The sequence below is a fragment of the Watersipora subatra genome, chromosome 1 (genome assembly GCF_963576615.1).
Source record: "Watersipora subatra chromosome 1, tzWatSuba1.1, whole genome shotgun sequence".
NCBI classification, from domain to species: domain Eukaryota; kingdom Metazoa; phylum Bryozoa; class Gymnolaemata; order Cheilostomatida; family Watersiporidae; genus Watersipora; species Watersipora subatra.
Genome location: NC_088708.1, coordinates 67,659,159 through 67,687,092, shown reverse-complemented (window position 1 = coordinate 67,687,092; position 27,934 = coordinate 67,659,159). Strand labels below are relative to the sequence as shown.

At 35.9% G+C, this 27,934-nt stretch overlaps 1 protein-coding gene across 1 annotated transcript; it reads right to left on the bottom strand.

Moving 5' to 3' along the window:
* Positions 1 to 806: 806 nt before the first annotated feature.
* Positions 807 to 22,643, bottom strand: LOC137405120 (MAP kinase-activated protein kinase 2-like). Its single transcript, XM_068091613.1, has 9 exons — positions 22,488 to 22,643; positions 15,615 to 15,754; positions 14,495 to 14,559; positions 9,128 to 9,207; positions 8,504 to 8,630; positions 4,245 to 4,320; positions 3,199 to 3,323; positions 1,776 to 1,942; positions 807 to 1,478 (listed from the first exon to the last, which is right to left on the bottom strand). Exons 1-9 carry the CDS (start codon positions 22,635 to 22,637, stop codon positions 1,365 to 1,367), a joined length of 1,044 nt encoding a protein of 347 aa, XP_067947714.1. The 5' UTR covers positions 22,638 to 22,643; the 3' UTR covers positions 807 to 1,364.
* Positions 22,644 to 27,934: the final 5,291 nt, after the last annotated feature.

Genomic DNA, 27,934 nt, shown 5'->3' with positions numbered 1-27,934 from the left:
ATGCAAATGATTGTTTTATGTGATTAGATTATGTGATATCCCTGATTTAAGCTGTTCAAACAAAATATTAATGGTATTAATTTAATAAATACCTACACTGAAATACATTAATTTTAAAAATTCTTTTGCATTTTTTTCAAAGATACCATCTCACACGATAAATAATTTGGCTGTCCCAACATCTATGACTGTAATGCTCACAATCCTCCATATTATGTGTTTATCTACCGCAGTTCCTCAAATCAGCTCTGTCACTGATGATAGATTATTTGAGTTCCGTCTTTGAGAATATTAATAACCGTTAAAAAAAATTTGGCATTTCCAATATTAGTCATTGTTGGAGCAACAGTTGCCAACACAACATTTGTAGAACCCATAACCTCCAAAGATTCTTAGAACTATCGACAAAACACCTTGGTTTTGCAATCTTGAACTTGGTCTAGGAGAAAACAATTCCAATTTAGTATCTATAAGGGCTTGAATTAGCCATTAACTTTTTTCATTATGTTGCGATCTTCAGCTCAGTTTGTAACCCACAAATGTTCAATATTCTTGTTCGTTGTCCTACAATTTCTTCATACAATGTACAGACCTGTACAACAGTATACATTTGCTACTAAGCTTGTCAGTTTCGCTACTGTCATAGCGCTACTCTCTCCCAGGCTTGCGAGGATAAAAGCAGCTGATACTAAAGCATCGAGGATGGCCACTAGTGATTTTGATACAAAAATAAAATTACATATTCTACGGGTCCGTAAGCATAAAAGTTGCATAACCTAGCAGTTCTAGATTACAAGTAGAACATGTCAAGATTTGCCAATCAAGTTTTCTTCTCAATTGCGTGATACATATAATGATAAATCTCTATTCCAACCTACTCTAAATATTGTCATGGAGACTATTATGGAAGAACAGCAGCCATGTAAATGTTGCAGTCATTAAAACCAGCAATGAAAAATTCTGAGTAGAAAACTAGAAATGATGTTAAATATTGGAATTACTGGCTGGTATTGCAATGCCTACTATTTACATAATGTTATATTCTACAGCATGATATTACAAGCCCCGATTGGCTGTAGAAATAAAGATAGAAAAAGGAAAATGGGAAAATGAGCAGGCAATCGATATTCCGCACGCTAACTGACTTTCATAGACTAGCCAATAGAAAGACATTCTACAAACATGCTTGTTGATCAACAACTAGAAATCACATATCATTAGCCATAGCAATACAATAATAGTGCAAACAGTGAATGAAAATAGGAACCCCTAGCGGACCAATTTAGAATGCAATATATAATAGACCTTACATATAGTTATATAGTTATAAAGCAACAGCTGCCATATCTAAGGATAACAATCAACTATTTCTTATGACGTCTTCTCTCCAAGAGTTTATTAGAAGAAGCCTGGACATTTTTTAGTTTCACCTGTTCCTCATCTATCCTCCGCTCAGCTATAGCCCTGTCTAGCTCCTCCTGTATAACACAGTCTGGCTTTAGCCCTACCACACAACGGCGAGCTAACTTTCAGACCCTCACAGAGACAGCCATGTCAACTAGCGCGTCCAACTAACGTGTCAACCATATAAATTAGTTCCGACAAAACAAGTGTTGTCTATATAGACATTCTATCAACATGTGAGAAAAAAACTTGAAGCTTGTATAGGCGAATGCTATAAAAAGTGTGAGCGAATGCGAACAACAAAATATTAATTTTCATTTATGAACATTTAAAAGAAACAACTAAACACTGATTATATGAAAATGACATGCCTTCACATCGACCCAGTTCTCAATCTCTTCTCTAAGGATACCGGTAGTGCATAAGGGCGTCTGAGGCACAGCTGTGTTCTGGTCAATCCATGGGTGTTTCAGCACCTCATTTATATTATACCTTTGGTCTGGATCAGTGTTTAAAAGTTTTTGGATGAGATGTTTGGCTGCAAAAGGAAACACATGCATTCTGTGATGTAAGTAAAAAGTAGGACGACGCTACAACCCAACAACTATGGCTTGTTACTACGTTGAAATCATGTAGAGCTTAATTAAATAAGTACAACAGTAATTACATGGAAGGTCTTACGTCGAGTTCGTCGAGATCGTGTGACGAACTTGAAACATTGTGGGCCTTAAATAATGACATGTCACAGATGGACTGTTTCGCAATGTGCCCACTTTGCTAATCAATAATCACATTTCCAATGATAGTCACAATAGCAATGCCCGCACACCGTTGATTATCTTAATACAGTCAAACACGGATAACTCAAACTTCACAGGACCGAGTGAAAGTGTTCGAGTTATCAGAGCGTTCAAGTTATAAGGACACTGTCACAAGTCCATGTATTTATTAGTAGATACATGTACAAACTATAACATAAATCAAAAGCATAAATGGCTTGTTTCAAATTAAATGCTTCTAATGTAAAGTTTAATTTTACCAGAAAGTATAGAGATTTTTCTATTACTTGAGTTTTGTTTGTTGTTTTAGGTGATGTGACTGCCAGGACGTTTTTTCAGATTAAAATTGGCAAAACTTGATCGCTGTTGAAATGCTCAGAAGAAAAGACATTTTTTTCTGTTGAGCGTTTTAACCAAGATCAATTTTGTGGATTTCTCTTGAAGTTTATGCGACGGTTACCTCGCCTTTCCTTGCCTTCGGAGGACCATCGTTAAGCAGATGTTTGGGAAAAATCAAACTTTTCCAAAGTTTTAGAAAAGTCGTTGACAAAAATATTTTGCCGATGCTGGTAATAACGACGCCTATGAACTACTAAAAGTTGAGGTTTATCTCTATGAATAAAGTGATATTCTAAAGCGATAACAACCGTTTCGGTAGCCGTTGGGCAAAAAACTGTTCGAGTTAATGAAGTTGAGGTCGAGTTATCTGAAGCAATACGTGGGATTATTACGTGGGAACGGACCAATCAGAACCGTTCGAGTTAACAATGTGTTCGAGCTATCCGAAGCAAGTTATCCATGTTTGACTGTATATGTTTATACAAGTTTTTTCACATCAAAACATGGCAGAAGTGTGAATGCATTTAGTAGCAATCTACTGTATCTGTAAATGGCAGAAAAACAAGTTATCACACAAACAGACTGCCAAAAGAGGAGAAATGAAGCAGTCTGGATGAAATGTCAACAAACCATAAAGGCGCGACACAGACCAACAAGTGCACAGCGAGTTTCTGACCTTGTGATGAAACACGTGACCATTCTGCATCAGGGAATTCATATTTTCCATTTCGTATCCTCTTCTTCATCCCAGGAGAAATTGGCATGCCATGGTTGGAATAGAATGGTGGATATCCGCAAAGCCTATCACAAACGATGATTTGAACTATATCACTAGTGAGACTTGCATCTACAGCAACTCACATAGAAACTAATTTAGTTAGCTATGCTAACTCCATTAGCTAGCACACCATACAATGGTGTATACAGTGACTAGGAAGGGGTGGGGAAGTGGAGGGGTGGTGGGGGGAGTGGAGGGGGAGGGGGTGGTGGGGGGGGGAGTGGTGGGGGGGGGGAGTGGAGGGGGTAGTGAAGGAGTAAAAACACAAATTGGTTTATGTATATAAGTCTTATCACAAACAGCACAATAAAAAATAATACATTTTGTTCCAAAATCCCTAACAAGGCTAGATGGCAATCATACGTAAACATATCTGAGTTTAAGGACTCCTCATTTTAAGTGGTTACTGAAGAATGTATGATAGATTAATATCAAATTGCAATTAACATCAGTAGTTACACAACAAAACCCTTCACGATATTAGTTGAGAGGCACTGCCAAACATGAAAATATTGATTTATTTTTCTCACTAGAGGTTGTAAGCATTTTTTAATACAAAATAATTCTCAAGATGAATAGCTGTTTATTGCCGTAAATTTACTGCTCAAATGAATACTCTCTCACAATTTTATTGTTTTCACAACTTTCCCAGCACATTGCAGTACATAAAAATCCCTTTCACTACCTTACCAACTGCTTTTTTTACTTCGAGAATATCTCGTGATCAATTTATTGAAAATGGGCAACTCTATTACGCTAGAGAGAATGCTGGAAAAACTTAACCAGCGTTGTAATAATAAAATATAACATAAATCATAATGACACGTATAATGAAACAGTAAAAATTTAATAACGCGCATTTACTGTGACCCAACAAGAAATACTAGCAAGAAGGAAATGATAATACAAGTGCACAATGACTATTGGAAGAGAAAAACACTCACAGAATATACATGATGACGCCGAGAGACCATAGGTCACATGACATGTCATATTTTTCTGGTCCGAGTACCTCTGGAGCTGCAAGAGACGACAGAGAGGTATTAACATTCTCTACTACCTTATTATAAGGATAAAAAGTAGAGGTCAGTGTGTCAGCAACATCTAGCAGCATTAGTCTCTAGACAAAGCTATACAGTTTTCAGTAGCCTGCAATATTGTTAGACCTATTCACAGCCCTAGGAAGAAACAAGATTATAAATAGTTATGAGCCCTCGAGCTATGCCATACTAGAATTGAATGAAAAAATAATACATTCAAACCTCACCATACAAAATTTATCAACTCGGGTATTTTCTTAAAATGTTAAAAATGTTTAATGTTGGAGCAAATAATCTAGCAGAAAACATTTTATTTGTATTGTATCTAATTGTATGTTGTTTTAATTTGTTCTACAACTCTGAAAATTAATGATTAATACTGCAGGTAATTACATGTAGCATTTAAACAAATGCATTATAAAACATTGAGTGAAAGAATTGAACATGAAAACTAAATTATATGTAAGAGACTAAACAAATAATAAACAAAATATATTTTAATGTCATTTCTCCTTTACCTTAAAGACAAACAAACAAACAAAAGTGCAGCCTATATGATACAGCAGATGGACGGTACTTGTCAATTATGGTAATTAACATATGAAGCAGTACATGTTAAAATCAGATTAACCTCAAATTAAATTAATCCGTATTATTTATACTACTTCGCTTTAATAGTTGGTAGAATTTAAACTTTATCTTTAATTGTTATGGCCAACATCTCCATTCATTTCAAGAATTCCTTTTTTTGTGTTACATCGGCTTTGGAGATCTTTTAAAGAAGTGATCCGAGGATGTTTGCTACTGTGTTTTCATAACTTTTTGTTTGAATTTTCATTTTCCTTGTCTCACAACTATTATCACTTGCGGTAATCATCGAGGCTCCATAATTTTATAACCATAAGAGGCAAAAAGCAATGTCTAATAGAGCCATGAAACCAAACTACGTATATAGAAGAACTGCGTAACTACATAGTCAGGCCCGTATTCCCTGAGCGGCTGGGTGGCTCCAACTTTTCAGTAGTTTTAAAAACGGCTAAGTACTGAGAATTGCAGTCTAAGCTCATTCACTTGGAATTTCCAGCTACTAATTACGAGCGTTAGTTGTGCTCTAGTGCAACTAGCGATGAGGCTCAATAATCTACTATTGGTTTTGCCTGCCACTAATGCAGTAAGTGAGAGATCTTTTTCTACATTGAAGCAAATCAAAACAGCGATGAGGAGCACCATGGGGCAGGCTCGTCTAAATAATCTTCTAATGTTACACATATATAAAGATGTTGAAATACACATAGATACAGAATCAGTTGTGAAAGATTTCTGCCATGGACACATTTGACAGAAAAAAAGCTATTGCAATAAAGAAGTAATAGCTCTTGTTCTTTCAATGTGTTTTACAGAAACCTGTAGTGTCATGAGTTTTATATCGTTCATTGAATAAAGAAAAAGTTTTGCCTACCATGAGCCATAAGCAATATATTTATGTAGATTTCGATGCTTACAATTGATTGCATTTATGCATACTTTGAGGGTTGTTGATGCTTAAAAGGTCCAGAGCTCCGGGGCGCTGCCCCGTACCCCGTTCAAGAGGGAAGCTAACACCGCCCCCTAAACCCCCAAGTGTTCATAACTAGTCGCTTAACATTTGCAGCCCCAACTTGCAACCAGGGAATACAGGCCTGTACATAGTATACTGGTTTACAAAGCTGCCATGTCTCGAGAAATTATGTATTGTATACAATGTAGAAAAGTACTCTAAATGTTAAGTAAAATATTTTTTCAAACTTTATGTCATCTCAAACAATAGTCCTTAAGATGATTATAAATGGAGGTTTGACTAGAAAATTGGCCAAAAAGCAAGACTGACTTTATCATCTCGAATGTTTCAACTCATGAACAATTCAATATGGAGTGTAATAAGGGCTAAGAGCAAGTATACATACCAACATAATACGGTGTGTAACATGGGAACAATTCAATATGGAGTGTAATAAGGGCTAAGAGCGAGTATACATACCAACATAATACGGTGTGTAACATGGGAACAATTCAATATGGAGTGTAATAAGGGCTAAGAGCGAGTATACATACCAACATAATACGGTGTGTAACATGGGAACAATTCAATATGGAGTGTAATAAGGGCTAAGAGCAAGTATACATACCAACATAATACGGTGTGTAACATGGGAACAATTCAATATGGAGTGTAATAAGGGCTAAGAGCAAGTATACATACCAACATAATACGGTGTGTAACATGGGAACAATTCAATATGGAGTGTAATAAGGGCTAAGAGCGAGTATACATACCAACATAATACGGTGTGTAACATGGGAACAATTCAATATGGAGTGTAATAAGGGCTAAGAGCGAGTATACATACCAACATAATACGGTGTGTAACATGGGAACAATTCAATATGGAGTGTAATAAGGGCTAAGAGCGAGTATACATACCAACATAATACGGTGTGTAACATGGGAACAATTCAATATGGAGTGTAATAAGGGCTAAGAGCAAGTATACATACCAACATAATACGGTGTGTAACATGGGAACAATTCAATATGGAGTGTAATAAGGGCTAAGAGCGAGTATACATACCAACATAATACGGTGTGTAACATGGGAACAATTCAATATGGAGTGTAATAAGGGCTAAGAGCAAGTATACATACCAACATAATACGGTGTGTAACATGGGAACAATTCAATATGGAGTGTAATAAGGGCTAAGAGCAAGTATACATACCAACATAATACGGTGTGTAACATGGGAACAATTCAATATGGAGTGTAATAAGGGCTAAGAGCAAGTATACATACCAACATAATACGGTGTGTAACATGGGAACAATTCAATATGGAGTGTAATAAGGGCTAAGAGCGAGTATACATACCAACATAATACGGTGTGTAACATGGGAACAATTCAATATGGAGTGTAATAAGGGCTAAGAGCAAGTATACATACCAACATAATACGGTGTGTAACATGGGAACAATTCAATATGGAGTGTAATAAGGGCTAAGAGCAAGTATACATACCAACATAATACGGTGTGTAACATGGGAACAATTCAATATGGAGTGTAATAAGGGCTAAGAGCAAGTATACATACCAACATAATACGGTGTGTAACATGGGAACAATTCAATATGGAGTGTAATAAGGGCTAAGAGCAAGTATACATACCAACATAATACGGTGTGTAACATGGGAACAATTCAATATGGAGTGTAATAAGGGCTAAGAGCGAGTATACATACCAACATAATACGGTGTGTAACATGGGAACAATTCAATATGGAGTGTAATAAGGGCTAAGAGCAAGTATACATACCAACATAATACGGTGTGTAACATGGGAACAATTCAATATGGAGTGTAATAAGGGCTAAGAGCAAGTATACATACCAACATAATACGGTGTGTAACATGGGAACAATTCAATATGGAGTGTAATAAGGGCTAAGAGCAAGTATACATACCAACATAATACGGTGTGTAACATGGGAACAATTCAATATGGAGTGTAATAAGGGCTAAGAGCAAGTATACATACCAACATAATACGGTGTGTAACATGGGAACAATTCAATATGGAGTGTAATAAGGGCTAAGAGCAAGTATACATACCAACATAATACGGTGTGTAACATGGGAACAATTCAATATGGAGTGTAATAAGGGCTAAGAGCAAGTATACATACCAACATAATACGGTGTGTAACATGGGAACAATTCAATATGGAGTGTAATAAGGGCTAAGAGCAAGTATACATACCAACATAATACGGTGTGTAACATGGGAACAATTCAATATGGATTGTAATAAGGGCTAAGAGCAAGTATACATACCAACATAATACGGTGTGTAACATGGGAACAATTCAATATGGAGTGTAATAAGGGCTAAGAGCAAGTATACATACCAACATAATACGGTGTGTAACATGGGAACAATTCAATATGAAGTGTAATAAGGGCTAAGAGCAAGTATACATACCAACATAATACGGTGTGTAACATGGGAACAATTCAATATGAAGTGTAATAAGGGCTAAGAGCGAGTATACATACCAACATAATACGGTGTGTAACATGGGAACAATTCAATATGGAGTGTAATAAGGGCTAAGAGCAAGTATACATACCAACATAATACGGTGTGTAACATGGGGTATTCAGCGATTTGTCTGAGCCAGTATGCTTGGCAAAACCAAAGTCTGTTAATTTAAGGATAGCACCTGGTCCCTTCTTGTCATATAATAAGTTCTCGGGCTGTAAACACAAAGCATTCTATGGTATTCAATAAACTAGTAGAAGAAATGAGAACTCCCTTAGCTTAATCGCAATGGAAGTCTCCGAGTCCCTTATGTGAGCATGAGGCTCCACAGAACTTCGCACTGAATCTCAGATCAGGTGTAGGTTCATTGGTGCATTCTATGGTATTCAATAAACAAGTAGAAGAAATGAGAACTCCCTTAGCTTAATCTCAATGGAAGTCTCTGAGTCTCTTATGTGAGCATGAGGCTCCACAGAACTTCGCACTGAATCTCAGATCAGTTACTAAGCAACATCTCCACTTAATTAGAACACAAGTCAAAGTCTTTGCCTGCTACTACTGCCCACCAAAAGCTAATCACATTTGTTATGATGAACGACAGTGAAATGAAGTGGAGGAACTGTCAGCAGTGCAATGAAGTACTAGTGATCCTTATTATAAGTGACAAGAAGAGGAATAGCCAGTATATGATAAAAGAGGAAGCATCTCCTACCTTGATGTCTCTGTGAGCTATTCCCTGCCCGTGGAGGAAGGCTATAGCGACTACTATGTCTTTCATAATAGCAGCCGCCTCTGCAATGAGATAAAACTTTTAATATCTCAAACCCAACAGGGAAAAACGTTTCATGGCAGAATAGCTGTGTATCAAATCTCAAAACTTTGCCATACGGTATTTAAGCAGGATGAACTAGTCAGTAGATAGAGATATATGAACTAGTCAGTAGATAGAGATAGATGAACTAGTCAGTAAATAGAGATATATGAACTAGTCAGTAGATAGAGATAGATGAACTAGTCAGTAGATAGAGACATATGAACTAGTCAGTAATCAGTAGATAGCGATAGATAAACTAGTCAGTAAATAGAGATATATGAACTAGTCAGTAGATAGAGATAGATGAACTAGTCAGTAGATAGACACATATGAACTAGTCAGTAATCAGTAGATAGCGATAGATAAACTAGTCAGTAAATAGAGATATATGAACTAGTCAGTAGATAGAGATAGATGAACTAGTCAGTAGTTAGAGATATATGAACTAGTCAGTAGTTAGAGATATATGAACTAGTCAGTAGTTAGAGATATATGAACTAGTCAGTAGATAGAGATATATGAACTAGTCAGTAGATAGAGATAGATGAACTAGTCGGTAGATAGAGATATATGAACTAGTCAGTAGTTACAGATATATGAACTAGTCAGTAGATAAAGATATATGAACTAGTCAGTAGATAGAGATATATGAACTAGTCAGTAGATAGAGATAGATGAACTAGTCAGTAAATAGAGATATATGAACTAGTCAGTAGTTAGAGATATATGAACTAGTCAGTAGTTAGAGATATATGAACTAGTCAGTAGATAGAGATAGATGAACTAGTCAGTAGTTAGAGATATATGAACTAGTCAGTAGATAGAAATAGATGAACTAGTCAGTAGATAGAGATAGATGAACTAGTCAGTAAATAGAGATAGATGAACTAGTCAGTAGTTAGAGATATATGAACTAGTCAGTAGATAAAGATATATGAACTAGTCAGTAGATAGAGATAGATGAACTAGTCAGTAGATAGAGATAGATGAACTAGTCAGTAGATAAAGATATATGAACTAGTCAGTAGATAGAGATATATGAACTAGTCAGTAGATAGACACATATGAACTAGTCGGTAGATAGAGATATATGAACTAGTCAGTAGATAGAGATATATGAACTAGTCAGTAGATAGAGATAGATGAACTAGTCAGTAGATAGAGATAGATGAACTAGTCAGTAAATAAAGATAGATGAACTAGTCAATAAATAGAGATAGATGAACTAGTCAGTAGATAGAGATATATGAACTAGTCAGTACATAGAGATAGATGAACTAGTCAGTAGATAGAGATATATGAACTAGTCAGTAAATAGAGATAGATGAACTAGTCAGTAGATAGAGATAGAAGAACTAGTCAGTAAATAGAGATAAATGAACTAGTCAGTAAATAGAGATATATGAACTAGTCAGTAGATAGAGATATATGAACTAGTCAGTAGGTAGAGATCAATGAACTAGTCAGTAAATAGAGATAAATGAACTAGTCAGTAGATAGAGATATATGAACTAGTCAGTAGATAGAGATATATGAACTAGTCAGTAAATAGAGATATATGTACTAGTCATTAAATAGAGATAAATGAACTAGTCAGTAAATAGAGATAGAAGAACTAGTCAGTAAATAGAGATATATGAACTAGTCAGTAGATAGAGATAGATGAACTAGTTCAGTAGATAGAGATATATGAACTAGTCAGTAGATATAATAGATATATGAACTAGTCAGTAGATAGAGATATATGAACTAGTCAGCAGATAGAGATATATGAACTAGCTAGTAGGAGCAGGAAAGCTTATTTTTTGTTGAGTAGAAAGCAGAAGCCATTGGCTACATTTACCACTTTTCTAAATACAGTGAAACTCGGATAACTCAAACTTCAAGGGACCGAGCAAAAGTGTTCGAATTATCAGAGTGTTCAAGTTATCAGAGCACTGTCACAAGTCCATGTATTTACTTATTTATTAGTAGATACATGAACATATACAAACTATAATATAAATCAAAAGCACAAATGGCTTGTTTCAAATTAAATGCTTCTAATGTAAAGTTTAAAACGTTTTTTATCAAAAAGTATAGAGATTTTTCTATCACTTGAGATTGGTTTGTTGTTTGAGGTGATGTAATTGCCAGGACGTTTTTTAGATTGACATTGGCAAAACTTGATCGTTGCTGAAATGCTCAAAAGAAAAGACATCTTTTTCTTTCGAGCGTTTTACCCACGATCAATTTTGCCGATTTTTCTTGAAGTTTATCCAAAGATTACCTTACTTTACCTGGCATTCGTTAAGAGCAACACTCCGAGGCAGTTCAATTAAAAGTTTTACGAGGTTTAACGGTACATTTATATCACTAACGTTTTTTGAATGGATACTTATTGATTTTACACACGTATTCTGTGTTTAGGTCAAACGATGAATGGTTTTTTTAGCTAAGACAACGTATACGTTTAATTACAATTTTTAAGACGTTTTAAACATTCAACATTTTGACGTTGATTCAACTCGGAATCCACATCGGAAAACTATTCATCACGGGCTAGCCAGGTCACGCACTCAAGGATTTTCGCCACGCAAATACAAAACAACATGCTGTTTTTGTTTTGTATGTGCATGGCGAAAATCCTTGCGCCCGTGACCCGCCTAGCCCGTGCTATTCATCGTATAGTAGTACGTATAAATCAAATTTCACGAAACCTTTAGAAGTCGTTGACAAAAATATTTTGCCGATGGAGGTAGTAACGACGCTTATGAATTACGAAAAGTTGAGGTTTACCTCTATGGCTTGAAATAAAGTGATTTTCTAGAGCGATAACAACCGTTTCGGTAGCCGTTGGGCAAAAAACAGTTCGAATTAACAGTGTTGAGTTCGGGTTATATAGAGCCATTTATCATTGCGTGGGAACGGACCAAGCAAATCCAGTCGAGTTAACCATGTGTTCGCTATATCCGAGGGCGAGTTATCCATGTTTCACTGTACTACATAAACACAGCCATTTCGCGTAGCACACACAAGTACACATGCATCTTCTTGCTATGTCAACATAAAACAAATTTCGCAGCATGGTGGACTTGCTTTATATTACATACTGCGATTTCGTATTTCAGGGCTAGATTTTGAGTTAGTTAAAATCACTTTTTGATTTTTGAGCTTGAGAGTTAAATATTTGCTATGTTAACAGCCACTCGGCCTGAAAGAAGACTGCAGCCAAGTCGAATTTGCTCGGAAGCTTTGTTCAAGAAACTTGTTTTGCCAATACAATTAGAGGATAATGGTGGCAATATTAACTCTGTCTCATGCAGGAGCAAAATACAACTCATTCGCTTCCATTCCATATCTTTGAAGTTCGAACTTTGCTAAATACAGTGATGAGATTAAAAGGAACTAGTCGTTGTTAACTTATTTATGTAATCCTTGAGATGTTATATCTTTGAAGCTGAAATGAGTATTCCCTTTTGCGAAACAAGTAAGCAATTATATATTTTGTATTTGTGAGAGTATAAGTCTTGTTTCGTGATACATACTACATTGCCGCACAAATACAGTTCAGACAATGTGCAACACTTCATAATCACACCTGCTTCATCCGCTACCCTAGAACGAGCGTTTAGTACTGCGCAAACTAAAAGTTTCAACTGGCTTGGAATAGATAAGGCTGCAAAGCTGGCATCATGTGCCACACATCTATGAGTGAAAGGACAGTGTGCCACACATCTACGAGTGAGAGGACAGTGTGACCAGTGGACAGTGTGACCAGAGGACAGTGTGACCAGTGGACAGTGTGACCTAGGTAGATTGCAAACTTGAAGAAACATTGTCAACCCTTACTGCCAATTTTAAACTCTTACTGTTTATCACAATTTGTGTATATTGCTCTTCTTTAAAAGGAATTTAGCTGTATAAACTGCCGAGTGTCATTAAATGTCACACAAAATAGCAAAATCTATGTTGTATGACTTATAGTAACACCAGTTCACCAATCAAGCTTACAAACTGCATTTTATATCAGTTAAAACATGAACGTCTCTATTTTATATCAGTTAAAACATGAATGTCTCTATTTTATAGCAGTTCACAGTTTAGGTAAACAGACTCAAGAGGTAAAAAAAGAGAAATGTTTCGAAATTTTCCCTATTCTCATTTTAATTATTCCATTTACCGTACATTTTCCCACCCAGTTTTTACTGGATTTTACCGGTGATAATTACCTCTCTTGGAAATACTGATCATCCCTGTTTATCACTTGAAAAAATGAGAATGAGAAGAACAATACCAAAAACCTATTTCACCAGATATATTTGACGCAAACCGACAGTCAAAGAACAAATGGCCGACAGGGATAGATTATCATCCCTAGAAAATTATTTTTAGGTCAAGAGATTGTCAAAGAATGAAATCCTGCTAAGCAACCATTTAAAATAACAGTCATTAAGGCATCAACCTTGAGTACACTGCTTCGTAAAATAAAAAGCTGTTCACATGACAGCACTGTAACCAGAGTATGTTGTCAAGTAAACTTCTTTGTAAATTCCAAATAAAATGATTCACTCTTGATTACGATGAAAACACACTGTGAGCAGTTTATATGAAACACATCCAACTATTTAATCTGTATGACGGCCAAACTTTTAGGGTTTCCAATGACATGACTAACATGGATGTACGCAACACTGCCTGACGACAGCATTGTATTACAGTAGTAATAACAACAGAACAAATAGTTCCATTGATATTCATGTATAATTTATAACAGTCGAGCAAACACATCGCCTCCAAGGACATAATTCATTCATCAAACAAGTCTGAGACTGCACTGTAAGGGTCACTAAACTACTCTGAACAATTCTATTCCTATTCTATCAATCATTACCAGTTTCTATAGAGTTATCATCAGTTACTATATAGAGTTATCATCAGTTATTAGAAAGTAACCACCAGTTACTATAGAGTTAGCACCAGTTATTATAAAGTTATCATCAGTTACTATAGAGTTAGCACCAGTTACTATAGAGTTAGCACCAGTTATTATAGAGTTATCACCAGTTACTATCGAGTTAGCACCAGTTACTATAGAGTTAGCACCAGTTATTATAGAGGTAACCATCTCACAATAATGCTTTTGGTCCTCTGAACCACTACTAATGTAATGTCAATGGATAACCCAGTCTTTCTCAAGCCAATTCATTATAAACAGTAAGGAAGATAATATGATAGTGAAACATTACATGACAAAAGTCTGCATAACAAGAAACTATTACCAACCTCTTTCATTGAAAGCATTGTCTGCTCTTTCTTGGATACTTGTAAAGAGCTCCCCTCCAAGCATGCTGTAAAAATACCTCCGCTAAAGGGCACTCCGACATAGATAGGATATAATGAGCAAACACATTATTTCTTGAGGATAGTGCTAACCTGATATTAGGGGCCGTGCTAATGTAAACCCAAAAGGTTTTAATTAATATATTAGTTATTTAAATATAGTTTTATATCTGACACAACCTACAAAAGCCCACAGCTTGGATGTACGCTTGGCACGGGTACAGCTTTTAAGATCCAAGTTTCATGTTATCTAAACAGATGGCGGCAAAGAGGAATGATATATATTGATATAGCTGAGGAATTACGAAGTAATCAATGTGCCCTTTAGTGATGCCCTTGTAGCCTTGAGATACTTAAGACATAAATGCGCACTAAAAAAATATTTTTAGAGAATATAAAAACCAACTACTATGTATTGAAAAATGAAACCTTTCGAGTGGTGATGCAAAATATAAATCTGAAACTTTGGAGCAATGCAAATAAAATACTCAATGTAAATAGCATGACTACCGGTATGTGTTAAAGCATGATTTGTAGGATATGAGTCATACGGAGACCAGGACAAAAACATTCGAGGGAGTTTGACATGAAAAATTCTTCTATTTGATCAAAAAAAGCACACAATGAACACTTTCAACATGAACTCAATGAGCATTTGAAATTGATTAACCGAAAATAAATGCTACAATTAACTGTAACATTACACATTCACCTTCAGCAATCGATAAGATGTGGTAAATATGCCATTACTAATTCCTATAGAAGGAATTAATGCCATAAAGGATAAATGCAAGTACCTGATAGCGTTTTGATTAGCAATTTAGTTATTCTTTCCAGTTTTACCGGTAACAGTCCATCTCACTATTGAGAAAGAAACACTGACTTAAACAATACACGCTTCTCATCTGAGGTGACTTTGAAAAGATTTTTCGAACCGTATGTAGTGGAAGATTGCTAATCAATATTTTTTAAGCATGACGATCCATTTATTAACATTTATATCTCACAGAAAGCATAACTACAAACTCAGTACGCCTCACCTACAATTCTCTCTAAAACTTACCATTCCATTACAACTAGCAAGCACTTATTTCCACTGTATACATTCTCATAGACATCCTTGATTTGTACAATATGGCGGCACGAAACTGATTTCACATGCAGAGTTATTTCTCGCCGTGCTTTTGCCACATCACGTAATACCTATAGAAATAATAAACTTGATTTTAGTTATATAAAGAAAATTAACAAACAAACAATGATAACAAAAAATTTAAACTACATGAATGTATATGAAGATTTTAGTTGAGCCCGATTTATTTGTTGATGTTCCAACAGTGTTTGATAAATATACATACTGATATTAAACATCACAACTTAGCCGTGACATTAAATGTAGCGTGCTTCTTGAAACGGACAAATAAATTTAAGAATATTGCGAACAACTATCTTTCAAGAAGTTAAAACAAGGGTGAGAACTTTAACTAAAAACCATTCTTTAGAAGCATCTCAAATCAAAATTGTCAATTTTTAGTTTTGAACTGACTATTTTTCACAGTGAAGAAAACTACATTAAATTGACAAGCTTTGAAAATAAGGATTCTAAGGAGATTTTAAATATTCCATTTATTAGGTTTGTTGTAACACAATCATATTGCCTTTCTACATCCTGAGAAACTAAACATGCTCAAACACAAACCTCCTAATTTTTTCTGCACATAATATTTGAGCAAAACTCTTGCAATAGTAAGTAATGTGAACACCCGCGTATAGGACAATACCGTGTACAGGACGCAGTGGATATTTGACTCCAAAAACGATGGAAAAACTATGTAACTGTGCATAGGATGCATCCTAATATTAGGCCTAAATTTCCATTTATTTTTATAGAAACGGTGGTGTTTCATATAAATTTTCGTGAAATCATTCGACATTCGTCATGTCAAATGATAGGTGACAGCGATCGATGCTGGTGTTAGCCGCCTTCCGATGCTGTACAACCAACGATGTTAAATCAAAATTGAAGCGACACAATACAGACCTCGTCGTCATTCCCAGCGGCATGACCAGTATTCTGCAACCAACCGATGATGTCGTTGTGAATAAGCCATTCAAAGCAGCATTAAAGCAGAAATGGACCGAATGGATGATTAATGGTGAGCATACTTTCACCAAGGGCAGCAACATGCCTACAATCTGTAAGATTGAAAAATTTCTTGTAATAAATTTTCGATACTATGATAAATGCATAATTTTTATAATAATTGTATCTATGGATAAGACGCACCTTGGGTTTTTCCGTCAACTTCTTAAAAAAAAGTGTCCTATACACGGGTATATACGATAGTTGTATCTAAACACTGTAACTGGTTTACAATGGTTTTACCGTCGGTATGTCGGATATAAAGTTTTGAGCTAAAACTATTTTTTAAAAAGTGGTATGGTCAATAAAAGCATTAACCACATATTTATTGCAGTATCAGCTTTGCACATCAATTATGTTAATTTATTATCAATAGACATGCTACAACTCAGCCGCATGACTTCATGTAATACGCTAACTATTTTCTTCGATTACGTGACATATTTTGGACAAAATTCGTTGCGATAATGTCTATAAGCATAGTTTCAAAGCACCTAAACAATTGACCTGTCCCATAAATCCTATGTTATTTTTTTCATTACGTAGCAATGGAATGAAGCAGCTTATGAAACACATAAAAATCTAACAATTCATTATACGGGGACTGTAAAAGTGGCCAAACTAACAAAGCTATATTTGGTGCATCCAAGCCTCATATAGATCATCTATGGGCACGCCCATAAATAATAATTTGACATTTAGAGTTATTTGATGCCAACTACACATGCACATTTGCTCCCATTATAAAATTCTTTGAATTAATTGATGCAGTATTTTCTTGGCTTTCAGATAATATAAAATTTACTGCTTTCAAAATAGTAGTTCCGGAGCTATGAAGTGCAACTTGCGTAAATAATGGGACATTTTGTGATGTCCCATCATTTACGCATGTTGTATCATTTACCCATCAGTTACGCAGAATAGCGGAAACCAACGAACAATCACACTAGCTCTTAATCATGAGTTTGAGTGCAGACTTGCTAGTACCTAAACCTATTTAGGGTGGCTTCGACTTGTCCAACCAATGGACACGATTTAAAGAAGAATTCAAAATTTTTCTCATGGCAGCTGAGCAATCTGAAGCAAAGGACAAGATCAAAGTCGCAATCATGTTGAGGTGTAAAGGTCCATGAGGAGTAGATATATTTAGGTCTTTCAACTTCACTGGTAAAAGGTCAAAAAATAATTACACTGATGGTACAAGAAAATTTGATGCCTTTGTAACAGAGATCAAACAAGTTTGTGAAGAGGCATCAGCTGCTGTCAACAAAACAGTCTGGGATGTCCATCGAGAAGTATGTTACTGCACTGCATAACATTGCTGAGAATGTCAACTAAACACCATGTATGATGACTTTATGCTGCAAACTCTTTTCCTCGGTATTAATGATGACCAACTACGCCGCAAACCATTGGATGATGCTGGAGGTGAAAAGGGACTAAGCCAAGTGTCAATTGCGAATACCTCACAGATCAACATGGCTACACTGCAAGAACAGACAAATATGTCTTTACTAAATGAAAAGAGAACAAGGGTGATGCAACACCAGCACCTCAAGACCATGCTGTATCAACAAGGTCCACTCGATCAGCCCGGGAAACCAAACAGTCACGCGGCAATTGTGGAAAGTCACACCCACCAAGACAATGCCCGGTCTTCAGTGAACAATCCCATCTTTGTAAAAAGTTCAATCACTTTAAAGCCTTATGTAGGTGCAAGAAACAGGTCAAAGTAGTGGCTGAATACAAAAGTAACATGTCTGGTGAATCTCTGCTCTGTCTACAAGTGGTAAGAAAGAACAAGAAGGTAATGTCAGTGACAGCAACCAGCACAGGGAGTAGTAATAAAGATATCAACTTCCAGCTTGATAAAAGAGCTTTATGAAACATACTAGACTATCAAAACTTTTGCCATCTTGGGAAACCAAAGCTCGATGAAAAGCAGTCAGAACTCGGACAGTTTGATGGTTCAGTGACTCGTGCCATTGAAGGTTGTAACATACAAGTAACAGAAAAAACTATAGATGCCTTCATGCACAAAAGTCGCAAGTCTGCTGTCCCTGGATGCATCACTAGAGCTTTATCTGATATCGCTAAAAGAAGATTGGGTAAATCTAGTATCCGAAGAAAACCTTGAGGACATCCTGAGCAGCTACCATGATGCATTTAAAGGAGTCAGGTGTCTCCCAGGGTAATATTAGATTGAGATTGACCCAACAATGGTGCAAAGAAATCTCACAACAGGAACACTCTTCTCTCTATGGCAGATGATTTGAAAACCAAGCTGGATTCATTAGCTGAGAAAGACATGATCGCACTCATCGATCGCCCTACTGCCTAGATAAGTAATCACGTAGATTGCCACCATAAAGCTTAAATCAAGCTAACTTTGCGCTATTTATTCTACTATAGCTAAATATTCTAATACAAGTTATGCTTTTGTTTAGCTATTTATTACATAGCCATAGCTCAGGCTTATATAAACTAGGGCTGGAAGGCAACAGTGCAATATATACTATGAGGGTGAATAAACCACATCTTGTGTTATTATTCATACAGGTAATATTTATTACTGTTATACTTTCCTTGTTGTCTCTACATGTTAGTGCAATATATACTATGAGGGTGAATAAACCACATATTGTGTTATTATTCATACAGGAGCATAACAATAAGTAATCACGTAGCTATCCGCAAGCTAAATCGATCCCTTCGTGCCAGTTTAGGCCTTTCAAACCTAAACCAAGTCATTCCGAGACATTATTTTCCTATGCCTACGCTCGAGGATGGACTGACCGAACTCTCAGACGCTAAGGTCTTTTCTCTTTTTGATGCAAAGGATGGTTTTTTGCAAATCAAGTTGAGTCAAGACTCCAGCAATCTTACGACATTTTAGACACCATACGGCAAGTACATATGGCTGAGGATGCTATTCGGTCTCTCATCGAATCCTGAAGAGTTTTAAAAAAAAACTCTCTGATACCCTGAGTGGGTTGCAAAGAGTTACAGTCGTAGCAGATGACATCTTGATCTATGGCAAAGGTGCAATCTATGAAAATGCTATACGCGATTATAATGCAAAGCTGGATAAGTTACTCGATCTAGGCGGTTAATCACAAACTCAACAAGGAAAAACGCAAATTTCTATTGGAAAAGTTTGTCTATGTTGGCCCTGTGATAACCAAGGAGGGTGTCAAACTTGATCACAGAAAGACTGCAGCCATAGCAGCTATGCAATCTCCAACTGACAGTAATGAGATGATTTGTAGGCCAAGTCAACTACTTATCCAAATTCATCCAATACTGCTTGGCTGAGTGTGAACCACTGAGACACTTGATTAGGTTAAGCCTAAGAGAGTTTGTGTGACAGGAGGAACAGGAAAAAGCATTCCAAATGACCAAACAGCTAATCACCAGTGCTAAAACTCCCAAATACTTCGATGTAAACAAACAACTTATGGTACAGACTGATGCCAGCACTGATGGATTGGGAACTGTGCTAGTGCTAATGCAGGATGGCTGCCCTGCGAGTTGAGACTTTAGAAGCTTGTCAGACGCTGAAGAGAACTACACACCTATAGAACTCAAGTTGCTGGTCATTGTACATGGTCAGCAGAAATTCTATCAGTACATGTTTGGCAATCCGTCAGCCACAGTACATACATGATACAAAAGGAGACAGCCTAAGATGATATTCTCAAGCAGTTGCAGTGCATGATACTGACCGGTTGGCCTTGGAAGTTAGAAGATATGATGTACCTGTCGACATCCGAGTGTATCATTCTTTTAGAGATGAGCTCAGTGTTAGACGGGATAGTGTATCGGGGTTCAAGACTGATGCTGCCAACTGCTATATGATTGCAGATTCTCAAAAAACTACACACCAGTCATCAAGGAACTATAGCAAGAAGCTGATGTGTACTGTGTAGAAGCTGATGAAAAGCTCATCAGATGAACTAGAAGTGTTGTATTGGCCAAAACCTAGCTAAGGATATCCGAATCCAAACGGAAAGATGTGTGGCTTGTGCAACGGATGCACCTTCACAACAACAAGAGACTATAAAGCAACATGATATCCCAGGAAACCATGGATTAAAGTAAGGACGGACATCCTCACTCATAAAAACAAGGGCTATTTGTTGTTGGTAGGCTACTTCTCAGATTTATTTGAGTGTGAGCCTCTGTCAGGACTTACACAAAGAGACGTGAGCAAGCTTTACAAGAAAGCAGTTTCTAGGTACGGCATACCTTAACAACTTCAGTCAGACAACGGATTGCAGCTTATGTCTACAGAGTTCGCAGTCTTCAGCAAGGAGTAGGGTTTTCATCAGACTATTTTTTCTCCTGGGCATCAGCAATCTAATGGAGAAGCAGAATCTGCGGTCAAAATCATGAAAATGATGATGAGAGCCAAAGATCATGTTTTCAAATGATTTTGACTTTGTCTTTTGACCTATATCTTGCACTTCTAGAATACCGCAACACACTTACCACAGGATTATCAACATCACCTGCTGAGCGCATTTCGGCCACTGTGCAAAGTCATTACTACCTACAAATAGTCGATTCCAGAAGTTTTACAGCAGAAAGTAAATCGTAAAGCTCTAATCCAGAAACAGTACAACAAACCAGCAAAAGATTTGCCCCAGCTGAAGATTGAATTTCATGTCTTGGTGAAAGATTTCCAATCCCTCAAGAATCAGTGGAAGCAGAGACGAGTAATTGATCAACTCTCTGATAGACTATACCTCGTGCTGGACAACCAGTCTACTCAAGCAGTCGGCACAATCAAGTCAACTTGCGCCCCGCTAGAGATTCTATGTCATCATCAACCACTGATAAAAACAATGAAGTAGGTGTTCAAGAGAATACACCTGCTGCTTCACAAACCGATCCAGAAGAGAAAAGTGTGGATGTCCCTATCATCGAGTCTTCACGCCAAATCCCCGACCGTAAAAAGATGGCAGAGGTAGCAGTACTAGTATTTCATGGCACACAGAAACCAACGTGGCAGAGAGCAAGATCAACAAAAACACTCAGTAGATTTAAGGTGTATGTGCTCTATTAGTGACTTGTCGCTGATGTGAACGAGTGGGTGATGACACCTCAGCGTAAATGTGTGTACATTTGCAGATACTATTAAATCTTATTTTTTGTATTCTGAGCTACTCTTTATTTTCAAGTTATGCAAAAGGGAATATTTGTGAGTTACACTTGTGTTTTATAAGTACACGTATATGTTTGTAGTTGTCGTGTGGACCTTACATTAAACTACCAAACTTCAAACTGTCATGCTTATTATAGCTCGCTCACACAATACTAACAACATCACTTACAACTACAACAAACAGTAATTGTTACAAATGGTTCCTGTCTAATGTTATTTCCAGTTTGGGACAACGAAGCCGAACTTGCCCACCGAGCTTTCCATTAGAATACAGAAAGACTGAAGTATATTGCTAAATCTGTACAAGTAGGACGTGAGGACGAAAAGAAAATAATTTCACCAATTTAAAATGAAAACTACTTAAATGTTAATTTCTTTATCAGAGTTCGGTGTATCTCTAGTTTGTGAGTTTTTGTAAGTTTTTATATTAGTGAGACTGTTCATTAGTTTTTTAGTTAGTTTTTTTGTGTTGTTCTTTTTTGTACACTGCTTTTTAGTTAGTTTACTTGCTGTAGTATCTTGTGAAAAACATGTTGTAAAATATGGCTATTGATTACCACAATAACTATTGCTCATATATATAATAATTGAACTGGTTTTTTTTTAAACTACTAACTAGTACCTACCTTTAAAGCATACTTCTCGCCTGTGTCTCTTTTATAGCATTCAACAACTTTCCCATTAATACCAAGGCCTAAAACCTGTTTTGAAATTATATAGTCTTCAGTGATTAAAACTTTCTTAGTGTCGATAGGTTTAGAAACACCGTCACCCATTGTGAAATCGCATGAGTAAGTGACCAAGACAGTTTTCCGGAAACTTGTCCTTCAAGAACACGGGCTATTATAAATTCAAGATAAGAAATGAATCATCTTACACTTTCTATTGTTAGCCGATTACGCTAGGAAAAGAAACGGACCGCTATAAATAGCTCTATGTTTTTGCTAAATTATCGGACCGAAAAGTTCTGCATCAAATCGAAACCTTACCTTCACCTACGAAGAGAATTCTTCTTTCAAAAAAGGACAACTCCTCAAACTCTTGCACGTACACGTCGTTTGCTATTGCAGCCCACTAACTTCTTTCAACTACTGTACGAATTTGTCATTGTTTGATACCTTTTAATCCGTTTCATCGATAATTTTGCAAGTTTATATATAAACATATTATTTTACAAAAATATACTTATCATATATTAGATAATAAAATTATCACTTGCATCTGCTAGAGCTCAATTAATTTTGTCGAGTGTAGTTCGTTTTTATATTTTTTTGACCATTGGTGCATTGAAAGCATTGGTTTTGAGTGTTTTCATTGATTCCTTCTTGTTTTTGTCTTTATTTCTTTTATTTTGGAAGTAGATAAATGTAGCCTCGACTTTCCTTTGAAACTTTTTCTTTTCTATTCCACCTTTTTTTGAAAAAAAGAGGCATGGATTGCTGTCGCAGTTGTAAGAAAGCAATTAAAGTGGCACCATTAGAATGCAGCTTATGCCATTTATGGTTTGATATCAAGTGTTTGGAGCCGAGCGGGCAACAGTAAATTTTTAAAATTTTGTTGGTCAGAAAAGCTCTGTTCATTGGAACTGCACCTCGTGTGAATCGAGTTCAAAAAAACTGTTCGAGATAGTAACTAATGTTTCAAAAAAATCTCAGCAGTTGAAACTAAGGTTGATTAGCTAAATGAAGCTGTAGGAAGTTTGTCTTCTAAAATTGATTCTATAATTCCTATTGTTAAGGAGGGAGGTTCTATTATTAATATAAATCCAGGTTTATCAAGCAAACTCACAGCCAAACCAACAATGGTTGCTGGGATAGCTACTGAAATAAAAAAAAGAGAAAAGAGAGTTCTAAATGCCGTTTTTGCTGGAGAGGGGGGTAACAGAAAAAAAAGTAGAGAAGTTTATTAAACAGGCTGGGGGTGAATCCACAAAATTGAAACCTTAGGAAAAAAACTCTTTTTATTGTTTCCATGAGCACTGAGGCTCAAAAGTGGTCATTGATACAAAAGCTAAAACAATTAGCAGCTTAGTGGAAGGTCTAGAGGGTATTTTTGTAAATCCAGATCTGACAAAAACAACAAAAAATACAATACCAATTGAGACAAGAGGTAAAGCATAGACCCTACTCATTTTAACATAAGGAGAAAATGTTAAAATAAGTAGGGAAAAAATAGTTGAGAAAAAAATTAACGAACTATACAGGAAAATGCCGCTATAAGCTTGCCACAAATTGCTAATCTAACAATTGATAAATTTTAAGATCATATATACTAATATCCGTTCTCTTTGTAATAAAGTATCTAATTTAGAATGGAAGACCAAAAAGTTTCAAAATTTGGATGCTATATGTCTTACTGAGACCTAGCATGAAATGTAAGAGAGCTGAGAGCAATGAAATGTATTCTAGAGAGGTAACTTTACACAACTTTCAGATGTTTTGCAAGGATAGGAATCAAAATGGAGGTGGCGTTGCTATTTATATGAGAAATGATCTGCAGACTAAAGTTATTGCTCTTAAATCAAATGCAGAAGCTGTTTTGTTGAAACTATCTTCTCAAAAAGAGGCTTTGATTTTTTTGACTCTAAATCATGTCCCTAACTGTCTGGATCAAAATTTGCTTCCTTCATTGCTTGATGATGTTGTTGAAATAGTAAATATATCAGAGGGATGTCTTGTAATATGTGGAGACTTCAATTTACCTAAAATTGATTGGGAAATTTTATTAGCACTGGAACACATAACATGTGCAACCCATTTCTATGCAAAATAGCAGACTTGTCTCTTGAATAGCATATTTTCCAGCCTACACTATTTTCCAGCCTGGTTTTAAAACCAGTGTTAAGTGATCATGCTCTGTTATACATTCAATTAGACATTTCATTTTCAAAGATTCATTCAGAAAATGATATTCTCATTCACTGCTATGATAAAGCAGACTTGAACAGGGCTATTGAGATCTTTGATCTTTGGAAGAAAAAAATTATTCAGAGCATTGATTCAAAACAAGATATGAGCCTGGTCTATGAAACATTCCTGAAGGAGATGCTGGACTTGAAGAAGTGTGTTCCTACAAAAGTCAAAACTGCCAGTGATCAGCCTGGCTGGTTTAGTAAAAAATTAAAGAATGCATTGAAAAAAGAGTAGCAGTTGTATTCAACTATGAAAAATTTTCCAACGCACTATAATAGCAGCAGATTCTACATAGTTAGGAAGCCTAATGAACATCTAATAAAACAAGCCAACAAAAGTCATCATTCTGTAAAGCTTTATAAGCCACTCCTCTCAAGTGATAGCAAACCTTTCTACAGATATATCAGACAAAATAAGGCAAATGGCAGTGATATTATCCCAGACTTGTCTTTTAATAGGGAAATAAAAAAACTGCCTAAAGAAAAAGCTTCCATGTTTAATTATTTTTTCCAGTCTGCTTTTGTAACTGATGATGGATCAAAACTCTCGGAGGATTTTGTTTCTTTCACCTCAGAGCAATCCATTTTAATAGTTGACTCTGATGGTGTTCATCTAAATCATGTGGTCCTGATAACATCACTGGTGTATTTCTAAAAACCTTTTCTTTGTGTATTGCTCATACATTAACAGAAATATTTAAATATACTCTTAGTACTGGCATACTACCAGAAATATGGAAAATGGCTCGAGTAAAACCTATTTATAGGAAAGGTAGCAGGTGCCAGCCAAACAACTACAGACCTGTTTCTCTTACCTGCATAACTTCTAGAGCATATTTTAGCAAAACATATTCTTTTTTCAATCGAAATGAGATCTTACAGAATCTCAACAAGGTTTTAGAAGTGATAGGTCATGTGAGACACAGCTAATCTATATGTTTAATGATTTAGCTATAAATCGAAGACACAGATTAGTTACAGATTTAATAATTTTGGATTTTTCCAAGACGTTCGATTCAGTGAGCCACCAACAGCTCTTATTTAAATTGGCTAAGATCGGAATAAGCCCTGAATTCGTAAACTGGGTGAAAAATTTCCTTAGTACATGTACTCAAAAACAAGCAGTTGTAGTTGATGGCCAGGAGTCATCTTGTTGTGAAGTCGTTTGGGGGGTACCCCAGGGCTCTGTGTTAGGACCCTTGTTATTTTTAATTTACATAAACGATCTACCTTCAGGTATTACATCTAAATGTCGATTGTTTGCAGATGATGCTTTGCTTTATAATACCCGAGATAAAAGTAACATTCTACAAATTGACCTTACTAAACGTTGCGCCAAAACATGCAACTATTAATGCTAAAAAGTGCTCAGTACTTTCAGTGAGGGAAATGGACTCACAACAAAGGTTTTTTCTTAGTGAAAAGCAGCTCCAGAATGTCAATTCCCATCCCTACTTAGGTATTGAGTTGAGTAATGATCTCAAATGGGAAAAATATATAAATAATGTTTCTTCCAAAGCTTTCAGACTTCTTGGAATGCTTAGAAGAGTTTTAAAATATGCAGACACAAAAACTAGAAAAGTGGCTTACGAGACCCTTGTTCGAACAGTTCTTGAATACGGGTGTCAGGTTTGGGTTCCATAGTCCATACCTGAAGAATGGCATAAGAAAATAAGAAGAAATTCAAAATAGAGCTTTTCATTTTATTTTTCGTTTGAAAAACACAGTTAGTTTTACCAAGCTGCCAGCTGACACAAATTTTCTTTCACTGTCAAAGAGAAGACAAGATAGAAAGTTAAATCTTTTTTAAAGGTGAAAGCAAGCAATGTCATAGAAGACTCATTTGATATTTTTTAAATACACAATACAAGACAAAAAGAGGGTTTCTTTGTCCCAACTATAAAAACCACTGCATTATTCAACTCTTTCTGGCTAAGAACAACCAGAGACATTCACGACAAACCAAGTAGAGTTGTAGATGAGTGAGGTACTTGCAGGTGTATTTTATTTATTTTCTGCACTTACTTTTAATCTAAACTGCAAAATATTACTAATACAAATACCAATTAATACTAAGTTACCATGATGGACAGAAAATATATACATGTATAGTTATGTAGTACGTGGTAAAACAATATTAAAAAAATATGTATCTGTATATATATAACCGCTAGCAAAAGTAAAATTAAAACATTGTGCAGAATTTTTTGCAAAGAGTTACCACGCTGTTGCCTCATTTTGAGGAATTTCGTGAAAAATTTTTTGATCTGATCTGACTATGTAAAGCAAATTTATTATGCACCAATGCAAATTGAACAATAGTTTTCATTAGTTTTAATACAACTTATTTTAGTCTCCTTAAGCCTCATGTATTTTTAACAATTGGTATCAAATTAAAAAAATTTTCAACTACCGTGCCTCTATATATACTCTATTGTGCGATGATTCGATACTAGTTAGTAAATGTCGAGCATTTTTTTGACATCAGAATTATTTTTAGAGGTACTTTTAGGCACAGAAACAAATGAAGACATAATCAATACACTACACTTGCAAAACTTATTTGATAATTTTTCAATTCAATTGCAAACACGAAAAACTGTTCATAAAATAGATAGATGATAAAAAACAATAAAAATGTTTGAATTCGATGTTTACTTAAAGCACATAAATTACATAATTTTTTTATTGTGTATTTCAATACATCAGTCTTGGCTTTCGAATGAGCTATTGTTTGCCATGGTGAGACAGACATTGGTTGGTGTTTATAGGATTTCCCCAGAGCTCTACCGCAAAAAGTTTACTGGCATAGTCTCGAAAATTGTGGCGTCACAATTCTCATATTCATTGTTGTGTGCTCTTACCGCTTATTTATCAACTACGAAAGTGACGATAATGACGCTAGTGGCAGGCGAAGGTAGGACAACTCTAGAGAACGAATGAAGATGTCAAAGGAATCAGTGTCATTAGTTCTCCATGTACATATTATTTCTATGATAAGTACCTCAGACTCCAAGAACCATACTATATTTTCCCGATGATATTAAACACTAGCTCTTTATTTTTAATGCGATGTTAAGGGTGACGACCGAGACTAATTAATTTCAGCATTGCGTGATCTCGCGAAAGTTCGATTGACATTTAGTCCTAGGGCGACGCAAC

What these genes read in the sequence shown, in the direction of transcription:
- LOC137405120 (XM_068091613.1), bottom strand. Translation starts at nt 22,637, where the DNA reads ATGGGTGACGGTGTTTCTAAACCTATCGACACTAAGAAAGTTTTAATC. An exon ending in TTGCTAGTTGTAATGGAATG is followed by an intron (nt 14,560 to 15,614) that starts GTAAGTTTTAGA and finishes GTATTTTTACAG; the next exon opens with CATGCTTGGAGGGGAGCTCT. An exon ending in TTACACACCGTATTATGTTG is followed by an intron (nt 4,321 to 8,503) that starts GTATGTATACTT and finishes CGTCTCTTGCAG; the next exon opens with CTCCAGAGGTACTCGGACCA.